Source organism: Canis lupus, chromosome 26, assembly GCF_003254725.2.
Source record: "Canis lupus dingo isolate Sandy chromosome 26, ASM325472v2, whole genome shotgun sequence".
In the NCBI taxonomy this organism is placed as follows: Eukaryota; Metazoa; Chordata; class Mammalia; order Carnivora; family Canidae; genus Canis; species Canis lupus.
This window is the reverse complement of record NC_064268.1, coordinates 25,246,542-25,266,686: the sequence shown is the minus strand read 5'-3', so window position 1 is coordinate 25,266,686 and position 20,145 is coordinate 25,246,542. Positions and strand designations below refer to the sequence as shown.

The window sequence follows — 20,145 nt, the reverse complement described above, 5'->3', positions numbered from 1 at the left end:
GCTTGACTCTGATGGATGTTTCTATGGCAATTAGCTTGATTTCTCAAAGGGACGATTTCCCCCTAATGATAGAGAGATACCAATGAGTATATGGCTTATTTGGTGCCTACAACACTAAAAGCACAACTTAAACACAACTTGTGGCGAAGATCAGTAGAGACAGCTTTGTACCTGGAAAAGCACGTGGCCATTGTTGCAATGCAACCTGAGAACTGTAAACATTTTAATAATAGTGATGTGCATTGACTTATATGTAACAAAAGTCTTACAAACATTATACCAAATATTCAGAATGTCCTACAAGAGATAATTTTTTCAAAGATGAGAAACCTGTGTCTCACAAAACCAAATACTCACATAAGAGGAGCAGTTATTTGAGTTCTGATTTTACTCTGACACCCATTATTTTCCACTATTCATGAACTCATATCTTATTGTAACATTAATCCCTAAAAAGAAACACTCCCCTTCTTTGAAATCATCCTCTAGTTGTTTAATGACTATGTCATGTTTTCCTGGCAGGTAATTGTGCAGCGCTGCCTATCAGGTAAAAACATGTCTCACGTGAAGGCTGCCTGCATCATGTGTGGGTACCTGAAACTACTGCCCATGTTCCTCATGGTGATGCCAGGAATGATCAGCCGCATCCTATACACAGGCAAGCCATTGATTCATAAATTCTCTTTCTTTTATGCTTGAATTCTAAGTAATGGTTTTAAGATGTATTAAAATCTTGATAAGCTAGAAAACCCATTATGAATGGAAGTAAAAACACAATTCCAGTTGGAGAGAACAGTTTTTGCAGAGGGTCAGAAACAGGAAAATTTGACATATTTGACACCTATATATCCAACAAGGAGAAAATGGCCAAAGAAATTATTATATACCCCCTTTATGGACAATTACACACAAAAGACCAAAGACTTTCTCAAAACTTGGTAAAATGCTGAAGTTATTATGTTTAAATGTAAAAAGCAGACCACAAAATATTATCTCAATGATTACCATAGCTACAAAAAAAGACATTTTTCTGTGGAAAAAGATTAGAAAAGAATTTAAAAAACTAAAAGAAGCTAATGTGTTTAGGGTTAATATCCTGGGAGTTTTTTAAATCATCTTTTGCTATCTGTTGTCATAAAATTGTTTAAGCAAAAAAAAAATCACCACGGGGTTGGACAACTGATGCAGCAAAGGGAGGCTTCAACCTACATGAACATCACCCCCAATAACAATCACAAGTTACACTTCTTCTTAGATGTAGGTGGAAAACACTGGGCTAAATGACTGGACATCGAACTAACTTCCTGAATATTATTGTTGTGGCTGTTGTTTTTATCTCTGGAGTTCTGTGCTTGTGGGAGAATTTATGCTCTTACAGCTTTTCTGGAGGATGGAATCAGCTCCCCCCATTTGCTCTAATGTTCTAGCTGGGCCATATCCCAAAGAGAAACGCTGCCCCTTACGTCAGTGCAAGGGGAGCTATAGGTATGAAATAAACAGGGACCAGATTCATGTTGTGGAATTCAAAATTGAATCTCCAATGTCCCAGCAAATGTTTTTCCTTTCACCCATGATGTACAGCTTGTCTCTATGTCCAATGGTTGTAGATCTTACCTGTGGACCCCCCTCACTGAGCCCACTTATCTGAATCCCTCCTCAGAGAAGGTGGCCTGTATTGTACCTTCTGAATGTGTGAAACACTGTGGCATTGAAGTCGGCTGCACTAACTATGCCTACCCAATGATGGTGCTGGAACTGATGCCTGATGGTAAGAAAATGTCCATGCTTAAGTGAATGGAGAAAATGTAATTATATATAGATGATAGATGGATAGATAGGTAGATAGATGAGTATAGATAATAGTATATTATTCAGCCTTTAGAGAAATGAAACCTGCCATTTGCAACAACATAGATGGACCTAGAAGACATTATTCTAAGTGAGATAAGTCAGATAAAGAAAGACAAATACTACATAATGTAACTTATATGTGGAATCTAAAGAAGTGGAACACATACAAACAGTAGAATGGTGGTTGCCAGGGGCTGAGGGGTGGGGGAAATGGGAAGATGTTGGTCAAAGGGTACAAACTTTCAGTTGCAAGATGAATAAGTTCTGGAGAACTAATGTACAGCAGGAATATTGTACTTAATAATAACGTCTGCTAGAACATAAAGACTCCTAACTCTGGGAAACGAACTAGGGGTGGTGGAAGGGGAGGAGGGCGGGGAGTGGGAGTGAATGGGTGACGGGCACTGAGGGGGGCACTTGACGGGATGAGCACTGGGTGTTATTCTGTATGTTGGTAAATTGAACACCAATAAAAAATTAATTTATTTAAAAAATAATAATAATAACTTCTGCTTAAAATTTGCTAAGAGAATAGATCTCAAGTATGCTCACCACAAAAGAAGAAAACCATAACTGTGAGGAGATAGATATGTTAATTAGTTTAATTGTGGTAATCATTTCACAATGTACACATATATCAAAACAGCATGTTGTACACCTTAACTATGTACAATTGTTGTAAATCATACTTCAATAAAGCTGAAAAAAAAGAAAAATGCTAATGCTGGGACTGCCTCAGAGACCTGACCTGGTCTACAAATGGACCATGAGGAAGGATTATGGTATAATCCTTAATAATCCTAAATTCCATTAATTCAGTTGTCTTCATCAGACATTTCTCTTGTTTTATTGGAGTTCAATTTGCCAATATATAGCATAACCCAGTGCTCATCCCGCCAAGTGACCCCTCAGTGCCCATCACCCAGTCATCCCAACCCCCTGCCCACCTCCCCTTCCACTACCCCTTGTTCATTTCCCAGAGTTAGATGTCTCTCATGTTTTGTCACTCTCACTGATATTTTCACTCATTTCTCTCCTTTCTCATCAGACATTTCTTGAGCACTTTTTTGAGCACTTTTTAAAAAATATTCCATTTATTTATTCATGAGAGACACAGAAAGAAAGAGAGAGAGAGGTAGAGACATAGGCAGAGGGAGAAGCAGGCTCCATGCAGGGAGCCTGACGTGGGATTCAATCCTGGGTCTCCAGGATCAGGCCCTGGGCTGAAGGTGGCGCTAAACCATTGAGCCACCCAGGCTGCCTCTTGGGCACTTTCTATAGGTTACCAGCCCTGTGCTGAGCCTGGAGAATACAGAGATGAATGAGATATAATTCCCATTAAAAGAATCCTTACTCCTTTGGATACAATACGTCTTCCAAGGCAAGGCAATCAAGAGCATTTAAATAATGGATTTGTCAATAAAGGGGTTGCATAGAGTGCAATCTGGGTAGCTCAGTCAAACATCTGCCTTTGGCTCAGGTTGTGATCCTGGAGTTCCAGGATCAAGCCCCATGTGGGACTCTCTGCTGAGTCCACTTCTCCCTCTCTCTGTCCCTCCCCCAACTCATGTTCTCTCTCTCTCTCTCTTTCTCTCTCTCTCAAATAAATATAATTAAAATATTTTTTAAAACAGTGCTGTATAGGGGCACCTGGTTAAGTGTCTGCCTTCTGCCTTCTGCTCAGGTCACGATCCCAGTGTTCTGGGATCAAGTCCCACTTCAGGCTCCCTGCTCAGCAGGGAGTCTGCTTCTCCCTCCCCCCTGCTTGTATGTGCTCTCTCTCTAGCTCTCTTTCTCTCTCTCTCAAATAAATAAATAAAATCTTTTTTAAAATTAAAAGTTTTGCATAAATACAAACTTATAAAGTCAGAAAGCTAGAAGTTAATATTTATCCTGCTTTCTTTAGACCAGTTATACCCAAATAATAGACCTCAGTCTATTTAATTTAAAACTATTTATTGAGTGCCTGCTATGTGCCAGACACTGCCATGATGCTAAGAAAACATCAGTGAAATAGGCACAAAATCCCCTATATCTTGGAACTCACATTCTAGTGTAATGAGATAGAAAATAAATTACACATGTGAAAAAGTTAAATTACTAGGATGCTAGAAGGTGTTCTGTGTTGTTCAGAAACAGAGCAGAGTATGGGGCTCAGGAACAACTAGGAACAACCTTGTACCTTAGGTCCATCAAAGATCAGCTAACACTTTTGTGATTTTTCTCCTTCCTGACACACATGAGCATCGTTAGGAGGAAGGGAGCATGACCCACAAGTGACATCACCCATCCACCTCATTCAACACTTTGTCCCAGGAGTTTTAGGGGCATTACTAATAAGAGAGAACTGGAGGATGAAGTGACCATAATATCTAAAACTCTTTGCTCTCCCCACCAAAAACTTCAACAGAACTATCTACTTCTCTTTTCCCTCTCTAGTTTCCTAAGTATTCAGGAAGCTGAGAGGTTCTCTCCCCAAAGAACGATGGCATACTGTTTTTTCTCTCCCAGATTTAAGTTCCAGCAAATTATCTCTAAGTTTATATTTATAACCAGAATTCTGTATTGAGTATTCTCAAATGGTCAGGAAATATGCAGGAAATACCACACAATGATACATATTGACAGGCACGTCAGTTTATTTTTTTTTATGGAATACTACCTAGCCATCAGACAGGAGCAATACTTGCCATTTACAAGGACGTGGATAGAACTAGAGTGTATTCTGCTGAGAGAAATAAGTCAATGAGTGAGAGATAATTATCATATGGTTTACTAATATGCGGAATATAAGAAACAGCATAGAGGATCATATGATAAGGGGGAGAAAACTGAATGGGAAGTCATTAGGAAGGGAGAAAAACCATGAGAGACTCTTAACTATAAGAAACAAATTGAGGGTTGAAGGAGGCAGGTGGGTGGGGAATGGGGTAATTGGGTGGTGGCCATTAAAGAAGGCATGCTATTTGATGAGCACTAGGTGTTATATACAACTGATAAATCATTGAAATCTACATGTGAAGCTAAGTAGGTAGTTTATGTTAGCTAATTGAATTTAAATTAAAAAAGAGATTTCCAGGCATTTGTGATCTAAGTTTAGAGAGGCCATTAGGGATATATGAAAATGGAAAAAGGTAAAGAGTCTGTATATGAGACAGAGCAGAATCTTAATAAGTGAGTTACTTAAAGGTATGGAGAAGTTGAAGTCAAACAAATGGAAATTCCAGGAAATCAATAGAATGAGCAGATTCTACTTTCACAGCCTGATCAAAGAATGGCATTTCTGGCTCTGAGGCTATGAGTCTTACAATCATGGGCACATCTTCAGCCCCAGGATGACTGGCCACTGCATCACTGGAACCCCAAAGATTCTTTTCAGAGCCCTCTTTATGTCTCTGTTCTTCAGACTATAGATGAAGGGGTTCAGCATGGGTATGACTATGTGTATATCACCGAGGCCACTGCACTTGTGTGGGAGCTCTGGGGAGCAGCAGAGCTAAAGTACACTTCTAGGCTTGTAGAGTAAAATAAGGAGACAACCAAGAGGTGAGATGCACAGGTAGAAAATGCTTTATACTTGCTCTAAGATGATGAGATTCTATGTATGGGGGAAACAAGAGTAAAGGAACCCAGTGAAAGGACCACCTGCCAGCAGCACAGTCATAAAATATATCACCATGTCATTAAGAAAAGGGTCAGAACAGGCATTCCTGATTACTTGATTGAGTTAAAAAAAAATGAAGGATTTCCATGCCTGTACAGAAGGACACCCACAACACCATTAAGCTCTGTAATAAGGAATTCAGGACACTAGAACCAGCAGTCCACAGAGCCAGGGATTCATGATAACCATGTAATGCAGGGGGTGACAGATAACCATGCATGTCAGTTTAGTATGTGGTCCAGGTAACACTTTTGAACAACTCTCTGGTTTGGCAAGGCCCTCATAAATCATGGAGTCCAATCCCTAACTAATGTTTGCACTTTCATCTGGCCCCAGGACTTCGAGGTCTCATGCTGTCAGTCATGTTGGCCTCTCTCATGAGCTCCCTGACCTCCATCTTTAACAGTGCCAGCACCCTCTTCACCATGGACCTCTACACCAAGATTAGGAAACAGGCATCAGAGAAGGAGCTTCTTATAGCAGGAAGGTGAGAGCATCCTGATTTCTGTCTAAAATTTCTCTGGAAAATAAAAGTGAACTAGTGTCTTCTCATCTTTGGGTTCAGTGAAATAGATGATGGATTTCTAGAGTGGGGAAGGGAAATTAAGAGGACTTTATCTCTTTCCAGATATAAAATTGGGGACCACATTTTGAAATGAAATAGTCACATTTTCAAATTTTCAAATGCTTCTGGTTTTCTCTGATTTCTTCTTGTCCTCACACTCTGTTCCAACTACATCTTCATGAAACTCTAGTGTCTCCCATGGGGTATAAATTCCCCGCCTACTCTAATAGGTTAATGCACTGTCTCTAGAGGTTTCCATGTATATCTCATGAAGCAAGTCACAGATTAAGTCAAACACCCCACTATGAGTAGTTTATCAACTGTATTCATTAAGAAATGAGATGCCAAGAGAAACTGACCACCCATGCAAAAAGTAGCATTTTGCAGGAGACAGTAGCAATTGCTTAGTAAATTAAACATTTCCAAGGAAAATTCCAGCAGCTCACTTGGTCTAGATCTTGACTCTAGAAAAATGCTATAGGAGAATAAGAACAATAAAGCATCTATGTTTCTGGTAGCGAAAGTGTTGGACCTGAGTTCAGTAAGCCCAAGATGCAGAAGTCCGCCAATAGGTATATGATCTTGGGTATAAATGCCTTTATCTCAATAATAAAGTAATGAATTTTTCTTTCTCTCTCTCTCTCTCTCTCTCTCTCTCTCTCTCTCTCTCTCTCTCTCTCATTAAATGCCTACTAGTTCCCAGAATACAAATATGAAAAAGAACATATATGTGAAAAATAATTTCCTGCTTTGTAGAATGTATGCCTTTGTTATAAAGATAGAAAATCAATAAATGTATTCCATATCTGATGGCAAAAAGTGCTAGGAAGAAAGTTAAAGCAGGATTAAAGGTGGATCAATGTGGATGGAACTGAAAGGTATTATTCTGAGTGAAATAAGTCAATTGGAAAAGGACAAACATTATATGGTCTCATTCATTTGGGGAATATAAAAATTAGTGAAAGGGAATAAAGGGAAAGGAGAGAAAATGAGTGAAAATATCAGTGAGGGTGACAAAACATGAGAGACTCCTAACTCTGGGAAATGAACAAGGAGTAGTGGAAGGGGAGGTGGGTAGGGGGTTGGGGTGACTGGGTGATGGGCACTGAGGGGGTCACTTGGCGGGATAAGCACTGGGTATTATGTTAAATGTTGGCAAATTTAACTCCAATAAAAAAATTTTTTTAAAGGATTAAAGGTGGGGGCTCCTCAAGACAGGTGTTCAGGGAGTACTCCCTGAGGAGGTCCCATTTGAGGACAGTCTTGAGGGAAGTGTGGAAGTGAACCCTATGTCTCTGTAGGGAAGGAACAGTAAATGCTGAATTCTTACAACACTCATGTATGTGGTGTGTCTCAGGACAGTGGTGTGAGGTTGGCACATGATGAGCAAGTGGAAAAGTGATAACAACCATAGGCTAAAGGGTAGCTAGAGGTGAAATTATGTAGGGCCACTTAAGCCATAACAAGACTGGATTTTATTCCACATATGACAGAAAACAACTGAAGATAAGAGAGTAAGGGAAGTACATGATTTGTTTTCCAATGATGATAACAAGGAAAACAAGGAAAATGGGTATTATTTATTTATTAAACTTTATTATCTAAGAATCATGCTCAAACTTTCCATGGTTTATCACATTTAATTATTGCAAGGTTGCAGAAAGTTTTTGAAGCTTCAATGAGATACCTGTTCCTCAATCTCCTGCCTAAATACTTGTTCCCCACTTTTCCCCCCTCTCTGTTTCAGGTGAGCACAGAGAAGTAATGACAGTCCAGTAAATTATGTTTGTTTATTTATACAATAAACACAGAATATTGTGGAGTTTAGCATTAGTCATTCTCCCTGGACCCCAGGAACTTCTAAAAGGGTTTTACCAATATTTTAACCAATTCTTTCTACCTGTCAAAGTACTCAAGGAGTAAAATACACAAATTACCATTTCTGGCCAATTCACTCCACATTCTGGAATAAAGAATATTGTAATTCTAACCTGTGTACGCTGACTTAGTTTTTCTGAAGCTAGGAAAAAAGATCAAAATGGGAGTCACAAAAAAAAAATGGGAGTCACTTTCATTATCAAACAAATAATTACTTACTCATAGAAATAGTATGGTGGTTTTTTTCTAACTGATATATTACATAAATTGCATTAGAGAATTATTAACCAGTGACTGACATTTGAACTGTTATGAATGGATGTTTAATCTCATAATTGAAGCTATTTTTACTAATTGTAGACAAGCAATTGCTTTATTGGCATTTTACTAACCAGTGATCATTAAGCATGGCATGGCTTCATGTGAGGTTGAGTTTGATTTTATTTGGAAAATCAATGAATGGCCACAAGAATGAATTTAAGAACTAAAGAACAATAGAAGTATTGATAATGCTTTTTGTTTAATATTTAAATCATTTTGTTTTCTCCTCAGGCTATTTATCATTCTATTAATTGTCATCAGTATTTTGTGGGTCCCATTAGTGCAGGTATCTCAAAATGGACAACTGTTCCATTATATAGAATCAATTTCTAGCTACCTTGGGCCTCCTGTTGCAGCTGTCTTCCTGCTTGCCATCTTCTGTAAAAGAGTCAATGAACAAGTAAGTAAAAATCAGAAAACTTCTTCCCTGCTAGAGTAAGAAAGTTAATTCTTTCACTGGTAGAAAAATGCATTCTTTCCACTTTGTATATACAACTCAAAGCCCATCTCAATTTTTTTAAAGATTTTATTTATCAATTCTTGAGAGACAGAGAGAGAGAGAGAGACAGAGAGAGAGGCAGAGACACAAGCAGAGGGAGAAGCAGGCTCCATGTAGGGAGCCCAATGTGGGACTCCATCCCGGGTCTCCGGGATCATGCCCCAGGGGGAAGGCAGGTGCTAAACCGCTGAGCCACCCATCTCAATTTTAATTGTAATCAGCTACAATTCCTGATTCTCACTAACGTGTGTAAATATATAGGACACACTTATAGTACAATCTTTTTTAAGATTGTATTTATTTATTTGAGAGAGAGACAGACATAGTGAGAGAAAGCATAAACAAGGAGGAGAGGAAGAAACAGGTTCCCCACCGAGCAGGGAGCCCAACATAGGACTTGATCTCAGGACCCCAGGATTTTGACCTTAGTCAAAAGCAGACACTTAACCAACTAAGCCACCCAGGCACCTCAGTACAATCTTTATATTTCTTACAAAATATTATATACATACATGACGTGATGCTAAGGAACACAAGTTTTGGAGTAAGACTGACAGGATCCAATCCTGGATCTACCACTTTATATCATTGTGATCTTGAGCAAACCATTTGATTCTGTGTAGAATGAAGTTAATCATATGCCTACCTTATAGGATTGCTGTGAGGATTAAGAGATTTTTTTTAAATGTGAAGTACTCAGAAAAGAACCTACCACACTAGTAACAACTCAAAATATGTTAATTTTTATTCTTATATCTGTAACTGATTATTATGGATAATGTACATTTAATCCCTTAATTGTTTCCAATTGTTAGCTTATTATAATTTTGAAGTGAAGAATAGGTGCAGAGAGGTTAATATCTTATGTGCTTTTCAAATGTTACTTATTATTAGTAAGTGGGATCTTGGGATTCAGACTCAGGTCTACCTCCAACCAAAGCTCATACTCATAATCTCTATGCAACACTGTTTCCCTAAACATAACATCTTGATCAGGGAATCAAGGGATACATATTTCCAATCGCACTAACTTCTTAGAGAAAATAAATCCTTTTAGTTGTCAAAAGTTTAATAGACCTATCGTAACTATCTAATATCAACTCTGCAAATTGTTCAACATAAGCCATAGTTCTGTTTATTCTATAAAATAAGTCACTACTTTTGAAATCTATATATAAAATAAAATTCAAGGTAAGCTTAAGTCTGGGTCAGAGTAGGCAGTAGTGTCCTGGTGCAATGAAATCTCAGGATCACAGAAAGAGGCAGCCCACTAATAAACATGTGTATTTGCATCTTTGATGAGTTTATGCTCAAGGTTAGCCATTGTTGGTTCTTAGTGAAGAAAACAGGTAGGATGATGATAATGATTTACTCAAATGAGCGTCTCATTTTTTCCAAATACTCTTATTTTATTCTTGTTCCTTTTGCAGGGAGCCTTCTGGGGTCTAATCACTGGACTTGTGATTGGCCTCATTCGTATGATTGCAGAGTTTGCCTATGGAACGAGTAGTTGTTTGGCTGCCAGTAACTGTCCTGAAATCATCTGTGGAGTACACTATCTGTACTTTGCCATCATTCTCTTTTTTGTTTCCATGCTGGTCATCCTGGGAATTTCCCTGCTAACAAAACCCATTCCTGATGTACATGTGAGTGATGAAAAGCGGAAATATGTTTATTTAAAAAATAGTTATTTGCCTTCCAGGAAAATGGACTCTTAACTCTGGGAAATGAACTAGGGGTGGTGGAAGGGGAGATGGCTGGGGGGTTGGGGTGATGGGCACTGAGGAGGGCACTTGATGGGATGAGCACTGGGTGTTATTCTATATGTTGGCAAATTGAACACCAATAAAAAATAAATTTATACATTAAAAAAAGAGTTTCAGCAAAGAAAGTAGATATTGTATAAGAAATTTTATGAGTAAGAAAAAAAAAGAAATTTTATGAGTAAGAATCTTATGAAGTAGGATGCCCAGGTAGCTCAGCGGTTGAGCATCTGTCTTTGGCTCAGCGTGTGATCCCGGGTCTACGGATAGAGTCCCACATCAGGCTCCCTGTGAGGAGCCTGCTTCTCCCTCTGCCTATGTCTCTGCCTCTCTCTGTGTCTTCATGAATAAATAAATAAAATCTTTTAAAGAAAGTCTTATGAAGCTATAATTAGAAATATTAGCTGTAAGGTGGAAGCATATGCTTGTTATGTCAACAACAAATAAAAAAGCCAATTACAAATTCTGGTAAATCCATACAAGAAAGTCATGAGCCAAATAATGAGACCAAGTAAAATGAAGTGTGACTTCAAACATATGATAGGTTATAATTTTGAAACCCATTTGATACTTGAAATCATTTCTTTAGAATGACCTAGAGCTGGTATTTATTCACTGTATCCAATCACATGTCTTGGATCTATGGCACAGGAAAAAAGTAGCTATAATAACATAAATAGCCATTTATTTTCAAATTTTCAATCAACACACAGACCAAGCATGGAAAATTAATCATATTGACAAAAAAAAAACAAAATTCTATAAAGCTTATAATAGTTTTAAAATAATGATACAGTTGACAAAAGCTTGGAGATTGGCTGGGAAATAAATGTGTAAGGGCATAAATTGCTATCAGGATTTAATAGCAGTAACTATATAAACATGATGGATCCAGAAACGAAGCTTAGGAAGATATTTTAGGGGCACCTGGATGGCTCAGTCAGTTAAGCATCTGACTTCATCTCAGATCATATCTCAGGGTCTGAGAATCAAGCCCCATGTTGGCTCTGTGCTGGCCAGGAATCTGCTTCTCCTTCTCCCTCTGCCCCTCCCCCTATCCATGTGCACACACTCTCTATCTTTCTCTCAAATGAATAAATAAAATCTTTTTTTAAAAAAAGAAGATATCTTAAAAGTTACAAAAGTAACCACTAGACAACTGAAAGTAATAATGTTGCAGCTAATAACAGCTGAATAAGGACAGTGAGTATGTATATGTAAGTTAGATGTATATGCAAGTTAGATAAATCTTTAACTTTTATGAAATTATAAATGTATAAGTTAGATAAGTGTAAGTTAGTATATATTAGATAATTTTTTGACTTTTATGGATTTATAAATCCAGAAGTAAGAGTGGTAAGCATATTACTTGAAAGTGCTTAATAACTACTGGGAGAGTTAAAAACAGAAATAATTGTAAATGGTCAGTGCGTTTTCGTGAATTCGTGTTGTAGAAGACCTCTTCTTTGTTACCTCTAGTGTTCGGTGCCATTTGATTTTTTTGGCACTATACAATAAACAAATGTACCATCATATTATTGTAAACATTTGCCCATCACTAATGTGTTTGTCTACGGTGTCTGTACAGCTGTATCGCTTGTGTTGGGCTCTTCGAAACAGTACAGAGGAACGGATTGATTTAGATGCAGAAGAGAAAAGATATGAAGAAGCTGATGATAATGTTGATGAAGGTAATATTTGGTTACATTTAGTTTTTATGTAGAATCTCTCTGTACCTGAATTGCTTTTATGTTTGCTTTATTTTTTAATGCCACTAAATTCAGTTTCTGATAAAGCTGTTAGATTTATGGCAAACTGAAATTTCAAAATCTTACCTTCCAAAAAAATTAAGACAATTAATTACAAATGAAATCTCTCCATTCACCTGCCTCTCCATCAGTCTGTCTATTCATCTATCATTCATCCATGGATCTGTGTACCAGCTCTGAGGTGAAAATCAATTCTAGTCTCTCCTCTTCCTGGTTACATATTAAATGTTCAACTAATCAATCTTGATTGACAGTGATTAGGCACCTAGCATCTAGTCCCACCTTTTTCTCCAACCTTGTTTTTCATTCTTCTCTCCAATATACCCTCCATTCCAGCCAGGCAGATTTCTTCACTTCCCACCACACACACACACACACATATACCAAGTTCTTTAGAATATTTTTACTTCTCCTAAGAGAAAAAAATTGCCTATCCTTTGAAACTAGGTTCTAATCTCATTTCCAACAAGGAAACTTCTCCAGGGTCCACCCCCATGGCTCTTTGGTTACCTGGTATTTTTTAAACCATTGAAAAAGTTTAGCACTTCAGGACATGTAGTCTTGAACTATACACCAATTGTTTCATTTGATTTGGCTTAGATTCTTCAACTTGAGGAAAGAATAAAGGCCTTCTACTTTTGGATTTCTTTATCAGTGTTCTGGAGTAAGAATGGTTTATATGGTTTTTCTTTTTTTATACTTTGTCTGGTTTTGGTATTAAAATCATAGTGTTCTCATAAAATGAATTGTAAACATTTCAATAAGATTGGAATGATTTCTGCATCAAAATGTTGGTATTTTGCTAATAATATCATTAGGCCTTAGGGCCTGGAATGGGAAGGGGTTTAACCAGATTAAATTTGTATTAAGCAATGCCTCTAGAGGTATTTGGAAGTTCCATTTCTTGGTTAATCAGTTTTGGAAAATTTTATTTTGTAGTATTTTGTCCATTTAGCACACATTTTAAATATATTGACATGAAGTTATTCATACTACTTATTGGCTTTTCCATCTCTACTACCTCTGTAGTTATGCATTCTGTTTAATTCCTAATATAACTTTTTGTGATTTCTCCTTTTTTCTTGATAAATCTCACTAACTTGTCTATTTTACTTTTCTTTTTTAAACTATTATTTATTTATCTATTTATTTATTTAAGAGAGAGAATTTGAGCAGGGGGAGGGACAAAGGAAGAGGGAGACAAGCAGATGTCCTGCTGACAGGGAGCCCTATGTGGGGCTTGATGTCAGGACAATGAGATCATGATCTGAGCCAAAATCAAGAGTTGGGTGGGTGTTTACTTCAGAAAGAAATTGAGGAAGACACAAAGAGATGGAAAAATATTCCATGCTCATGGATTGGAAGAATTAATATTGTGAAAATGTCAGTGTTACCCAGGGCAATTTACACGTTTAATGCAATCCCTATCAAAATACCATGGACTTTCTTCAGAGAGTTGGAACAAATCATCTTAAGATTTGTGTGGAATCAGAAGAGACCCCAAATAGCCAGGGGAATATTAAAAAAGAAAACCATAGCTGAGGGCATCACAATGTCAGATTTCAGGTTGTACTACAAAGCTATGGTCATCAAGACAGTGTGGTACTGGCACAAAAGCAGACAAACAGATCAATGGAACAGAATAGAGAATCCAGAAATGGAACCTCAACTTTATAATCAACTAATATTCGACAAAGGAGGAAAGACTATCCACTGGAAAAAAAGACAGTCTCTTCAATAAATGGTGCTGGGAAAATTGGACATCCACATGCAGAAGAATGAAACTGGACCACTCCCTTGAGCCATACACAAAGATAAACTCAAAATGGATGAAAGATCTAAATGTGAGACAAGATTCCATCAAAATCCTAGAGGAGAACACAGGCAACACCCTTTTTGAACTTGGCCACAGTAACTTTTTGCAAGATACATCCATGAAGGCAAAAGAAACAAAAGCAAAAGTGAACTGTTGGGACTTCATCAAGATAAGAAGCTTTTGCACAGCCAAGGATACAGTCAACAAAACTACAGAATGGGAGAAGATATTTGCAAATGACGTATCAGATAAAGGGCTAGTTTCCAAGATCTATAAAGAATTTATTAAACTCAACACCAAAGAAACAAACAATCCAATCATGAAATGGGCAAAAGACATGAACAGAAATCTCACAGAGGAAGACATAGACATGGCCAACAGGCACATGAGAAAATGCTCTGCATCACTTGCCATCAGGGAAATACAAATCAAAACCACAATGAGATACCACCTCACACCAGTGAGAATGGGGAAAATTAACAAGGCAGGAAACCACAATGTTGGAGAGGATGCGGAGAAAAGGGAACCCTCTTACACTGTTGGTGGGAATGTGAACTGGTGCAGCCACTCTGGAAAACTGTGTGGAGGTTCCTCAAAGAGTTAAAAATAGACCTGCCCTATGACCCTGCAATTGCACTGTTGGGGATTTACCCCAAAGATTCAGATGCAATGAAACGCTGGGACACCTGCACCCCGATGTTTATAGCAGCAATGTCCACAATAGCCAAACTGTGGAAGGAGCCTCGGTGTCCATCGAAAGATGAATGGATAAAGATGTGGTTTATGTATACAATGGAATATTACTCAGCCATTAGAAATGACAAATACCCACCATTTGCTTCAACGTGGATGGAACTGGAGGGTATTATGCTGAGTGAAATAAGTCAATCGGAGAAGGACAAACAGTGTATGTTCTCATTCATTTGGGGAATATAAATAATAGTGAAAGGGAATATAAGGGAAGGGAGAAGAAAATGACTCTTAACTCGAGGAAATGAACTAGGGGTGGTGGAAGGGGAGGAGGGCGGAGGGTGGGGGTGAATGGGTGACGAGCACTGAGGAGGGCACTTGACGGGATGAGCACTGGGTGTTATTCTGTATGTTGGCAAATTGAACACCAATAAAAAATAACTTTATATTTTTTTTAAAAAAAGGAATATAGGGTTACCAGCATTTCCTTTCCAAGAGGTGACTTTCATACAGGGTTTTTTTTAATTTTTTAGTTTTTTAAAACGATTTATTTACTTTAGAGAGAGTGATCAAGTGAAGGAAGGGGCAGAGGGAAAGGGAGAGAGAGAAAGAGAATCCTCAAGCAGATCCCCTATCACAGGTAGAGCCTGACTCGTGGCTCAATCCTGGGACCCTGAGATCTGAGCTGAAATCAAGAGTCAAGCACTCAACCTACTTAGCCACCCAGGCACCCATTTCCTAGAAGTTTTAAAGGTTAGCCATCTGTCCTTTGGCTAGACAGAGACGAACTTCTTTGATTGTGAAATGCTGAGAATAAGAGTTTTCATTTACTTATAAAATTAGTATTTGTGTGTATGTGTCCTATATTTAAAAAGCAGTTATCTCATTAAAAACTTTTGATTATGAATTTTTTTAGAATTATAAGATCATACATTTCAAGAAAACTCAGCCTTAATGTTTTTGATCACATTACATGGTTTTCTTTCAAGCATTAAAAATATGGTACTGAGGACTATTCATGAATTTAAATAATCCTATTTTCCCTTTATTTTATTTTATAATTTAGTACGCATTATTAAAGTTTCACTAATGTGGCAACTTATAAAAAAAAAAAAAAAAGAAACGACAAATACCCACCATTTGCTTCAATGTGGATGGAACTGGAGGGTATTATGCTGAGTGAAGTAAGTCAATAGAAGGACAAACATTATCTGTTCTCATCATTTGGGGAATATAAATAATAGTGAAAGGGAATATAAGGGAAGGGAGAAGAAATGTGTGGGAAATATCAGAAAGGGAGACAGAACATAAAGACTCCTAACTCTGGGAAACGAACTAGGGGTGGTGGAAGGGGAGGAGGGCAGGGGGTGGGGGTTAATGGGTGATAGGCACTGAGGGGGGCACTTGACGGGATGAGCACTGGGTGTTATTCTGTATGTTGGCAAATTGAACACCAATAAAAAATTAATTTATTAAAAAAAAGAAATGGGAAGAAGACATGAACAGATGTTTCTCCAAAGACCTCCATATGGCTAACAAACATATGAAAAAAATGCTCCGCATCACTTGTCATCAGGGAAATACAAATCCGAACCACAATGAGACCACTTTACCGGGTAAGAAAGGATAAAATTAACAAGACAAGAAACAACAAATGTTGGAGAGGATATGGAGAAAGGGAAACCCTCTTGCACTGTTGGTGGGAATGCAAGCTGGTACAGCCCCTCTGGAAAACAGTATGGAGGTTCCTCAAGAAGTTAAAAATAGAGTTACCCTATGACCCAGCAATTGCATTACTGAGTACCCCAAAGATACTGATGTAGTGAAGTGACAAGATACCTGCACCCCAATGTTCATAGTAGTAATGTCCACAATAGCCAAACTGTGGAGGAAGTCTTGATGTCCATGGACAGATGAATGGATAAAGAAGATGTGATAGATAGATGATAGGTAGATAGATAGATAGACCTACAATGGAATATTATTCAGCCATCAGAAAGGATAGATACCTACCATTTGCACCGACAGGAATGGAACTCGAGGGTATTATGCTGAGTGAAATAAGTTAATTGGAGAAAAACAATTATTATATGGTTTCATTCAAATATGCAGTATTGGAAATAGTGAAAAAGACCACAAGGGAAGGGGGGGAAACTGAGTGGGGGAAAATTAGAGTAGAAGACAAACCATGAGAGACTCCTGACTCTGGGAAACAAACAAAAGGTTGTGGAACGGGAGAAGGATGGGGGGATAAGGTGGCTGGGCGACAAGCATTAAGGAGGGCACGTGATGTGATGAGTACTGGGTGTTATACTATATGTTGGCAAACTGAAGTTCAATAAAATAAAATAAATTGAATATTACTTCATTAATTTTCAGCCTTCCTTCTTGTATAATGTAAATAAATAAAGCTATGCATTTTCCTCAAAGTAATGCTTTTGTTGCATCTCAAGCTTTTAATCTGTAGAATTTTCTTTACCATTTATTTATAAGAATGGTCTTTTTTTAAGATTTTACTTGTTTGTTCATGAGAGCACAGGAAGAGAGGCAGAGACACAGGCAGAGGGAGAAGCAAGCATCCTGCTGGGAACCCCAATGAGGACTTGATCCTGGAACTCCAGGATCACACCCTGAGCCAAAGACAGATGCTCAACCACTGAGCCACCCAGGCATCCCTGTTTATAAGAATAGTCTTACATTTATTATGTTTTTTTCATAGACATTTGAATTTAGAAGTATATTTTAAATTCTCCAATACAACAAATAGCCTTGTACTTAGAGCTTTCTGTATTTTTGCCAGTTTACCTTTGGGATAGATTTTGAGAAGTTTGAATTTTGGGTCAATACCTATGCAATTTTGCTATATGCTGCCAAATTCCCATCTGTGAAGGTTGAATCATGCTTTTGTAGCAACAGTGTGTGAGAGTGCCTGCTTCTACACAAATTAATATAGGATACTGTGAAACTTTTTAATTTTTTTGTCACTGACAGATGAGTAGCAGTATCTCAGTGTCATTTTTTTCAAATTTCTCTTTTTTTGTTATTCAAGGTTTTATTTACATTCTATTTAGTCAGGGATCCCTGGGTGGCTCAGTGGTTTAGTGCCTGCCATTGGCTCAGGGCAGGATCCTGGAGTCCTGGGATCAAGTCCTACATCAGGTTTCCTGCATGGAGCCTGCTTCTCCCTCTGCCTGTCAATCTCTCTCTCTCTCTCTCTCTCTCTCTCTCTCTCTCTCTCTCATTTCTCATAAATAAATAAATAAATAAATAAATAAATAAATAAATAAATAAAATCTTTTTTAAAAATTTCTAATTAGTCAAGGTGCCTGAGTGGTGCAGTAAGTTAAGTGTCTGACTCTTGATTTTGACTCAGGTCATGATCTCACAATCATGAGATGGAGCTCCGTGTGGGACTCTGCACTCAGTGCAGCATCTGCTTGAGACTCTCTCTCCCTCCCCCTCTCCCGCTGCCCCTCACATTTGTGCTCTTTCTCTCTATAAAATAAAAAAATCTCTTATTAAAAATTAATACATTCTGGTTAGTCAACATATAGTTTCAGGAGTAAATTTAATGACTCATCACTTACAGATAACAGTACTCATAACAAGTGCCCTCCTTAATACTTAATACCCATCCCCACTCACTTCCCCTCCAGCAACCTTCAGTTTGTTTTCTATAGCTATGACTCTCTTATAGTTTGCCTCCTTCTTTTTTCCCCCTCCCTCTATGTTCATCTGTTTTGTTTCCTAAATTCCAAATATGAGTGAAATCATATGGTATTTCTATTTCTCTGACTTATTTCTCTTAGCATATGACACTGTAGCTCCATCTGTGTCATTGCAAATGGCAAGATTTCATTTTTTTGATGGCTGAGTAATATTACATTATAGACATAGATATATATATACCACATCTTTATCCTTTCAAATTTCTCTTTTTTGAGTGAATTTAAGAACTTTTTATCTATGTATATATATATGTGTCTACATGGGATTGTCAGAAGTCTTTTCTATTTTTAAAGGCCAATGTATGCTAAGGATATTAAACCTTTTATGGTATAAGGTGCAAATGTTTTTTCCCAGTTTGTCACTTGTTTTTACTTTGTTTATTTAACTTTATGCCATGCAAAAGTTTTCAGTTTTATATAATCAAAGTTATCTATATTTTCTCAGGGATTCCCCTAACACTTAAAAGTGGTTGTAATCATTCTTTACAGTCATCTGTACTACATTTACAGGAGTTTTATTTCCCATGTTCTGTGATTATTTGTTTGTCTTTTTTTGTTTCAGATAATCCTGAGAAACCCCGTGGATGCCTCAGGAAGGCTTATGACATATTTTGTGGTTTGCAGAAGACAGGTCCCAAACTGAGCAAAGAAGAGGAAGAAGCCCAGAAAAAGAAGCTGACAGACACATCTGAGAAGCCTTTATGGAGGACTATAGTGAATGTCAATGCCATTCTACTCCTAGCAGTGGCTGTCTTTGCCCATGGCTATTTTGCCTGAATTCTATCTGAGCCATTAAATAATTTATTAAGCAAAGGATAATTTTATTGATTTTTTTCACTTTTAAAGTTTGTTATGTTTCAAAGAGAGGTAATTTCAAACAGGAGAAAAAACTTGGTAATTTTATCATATGAGATAACTATAGACCTGATTTTTAGCTTTTGTTGTTCCTTTGTGTCAATAAAGAAAGAGTTGACAATTTAGAAAGCCACGGAGCTGACTTTATATGTGTGTATGGACTAGGACCATTGGGTCTAAAAAACTTTTTTTCCCCACCAGGTAGATTGTCCTACCTTATTCTTGCTTTCTATTTCCAGAGATTTCCAATTAGAAGGAATGCCTCTTCCAACTCTGCCTCATATAGTAACTGCCTCATCTGTAAAACAGTGACCTCCCAATCTCTCTTTACTGACCTCATGGAAAATATAAATATTTCCTAATAGTTGAGGGGAAGTGAGCTATAAATGTCTGTTATAAATAATTTTATGAATTTACTGGAAATTATTAGCTTATGTCTTAAATAAAGCCATCTCCTACTAAATGTTTGCCCATTAAGCCATTTATTTCATAAACTACTTTATAAAAATAATTCACACATCATAAAATAAATCTATGTAAAGTGTATAATTCAGTGGGATGCTCGGGTGGCTCAGTTGGTTGAGCATCTGACTCAGTTTCAGCTCAGGTCATGAGCTCACTGTTGTGGGGTCCAGCTTCATGCTCAGTGTGGAGTCTGATTTTCTACCCCTCTCTCTCCCTCAACCTCTGCCCCATCCCAACGTGCATACTCTCTTTCTGTCTCTAAAATAAGTAATTAAGGGGAG

General features: G+C 37.6%; 1 protein-coding gene across 1 annotated transcript in view; it reads left to right on the top strand.

Annotated features, from left to right (window-relative positions):
* The window catches only part of LOC112676331 (solute carrier family 5 member 4), a 43,262-nt gene extending 23,452 nt beyond the window's left edge, over positions 1-19,810 (top strand). Inside the window, exons 9-15 of the mRNA XM_025473378.3 lie at positions 523-658; positions 1,661-1,768; positions 5,852-6,002; positions 8,511-8,679; positions 10,209-10,424; positions 12,130-12,232; positions 19,107-19,810. Of these exons, the coding sequence (XP_025329163.3) occupies positions 523-658; positions 1,661-1,768; positions 5,852-6,002; positions 8,511-8,679; positions 10,209-10,424; positions 12,130-12,232; positions 19,107-19,321 (1,098 nt within the window). The 3' untranslated portion in view covers positions 19,322-19,810. The remainder of the gene's footprint in view (positions 1-522; positions 659-1,660; positions 1,769-5,851; positions 6,003-8,510; positions 8,680-10,208; positions 10,425-12,129; positions 12,233-19,106) is intronic.
* Positions 19,811-20,145: the final 335 nt, after the last annotated feature.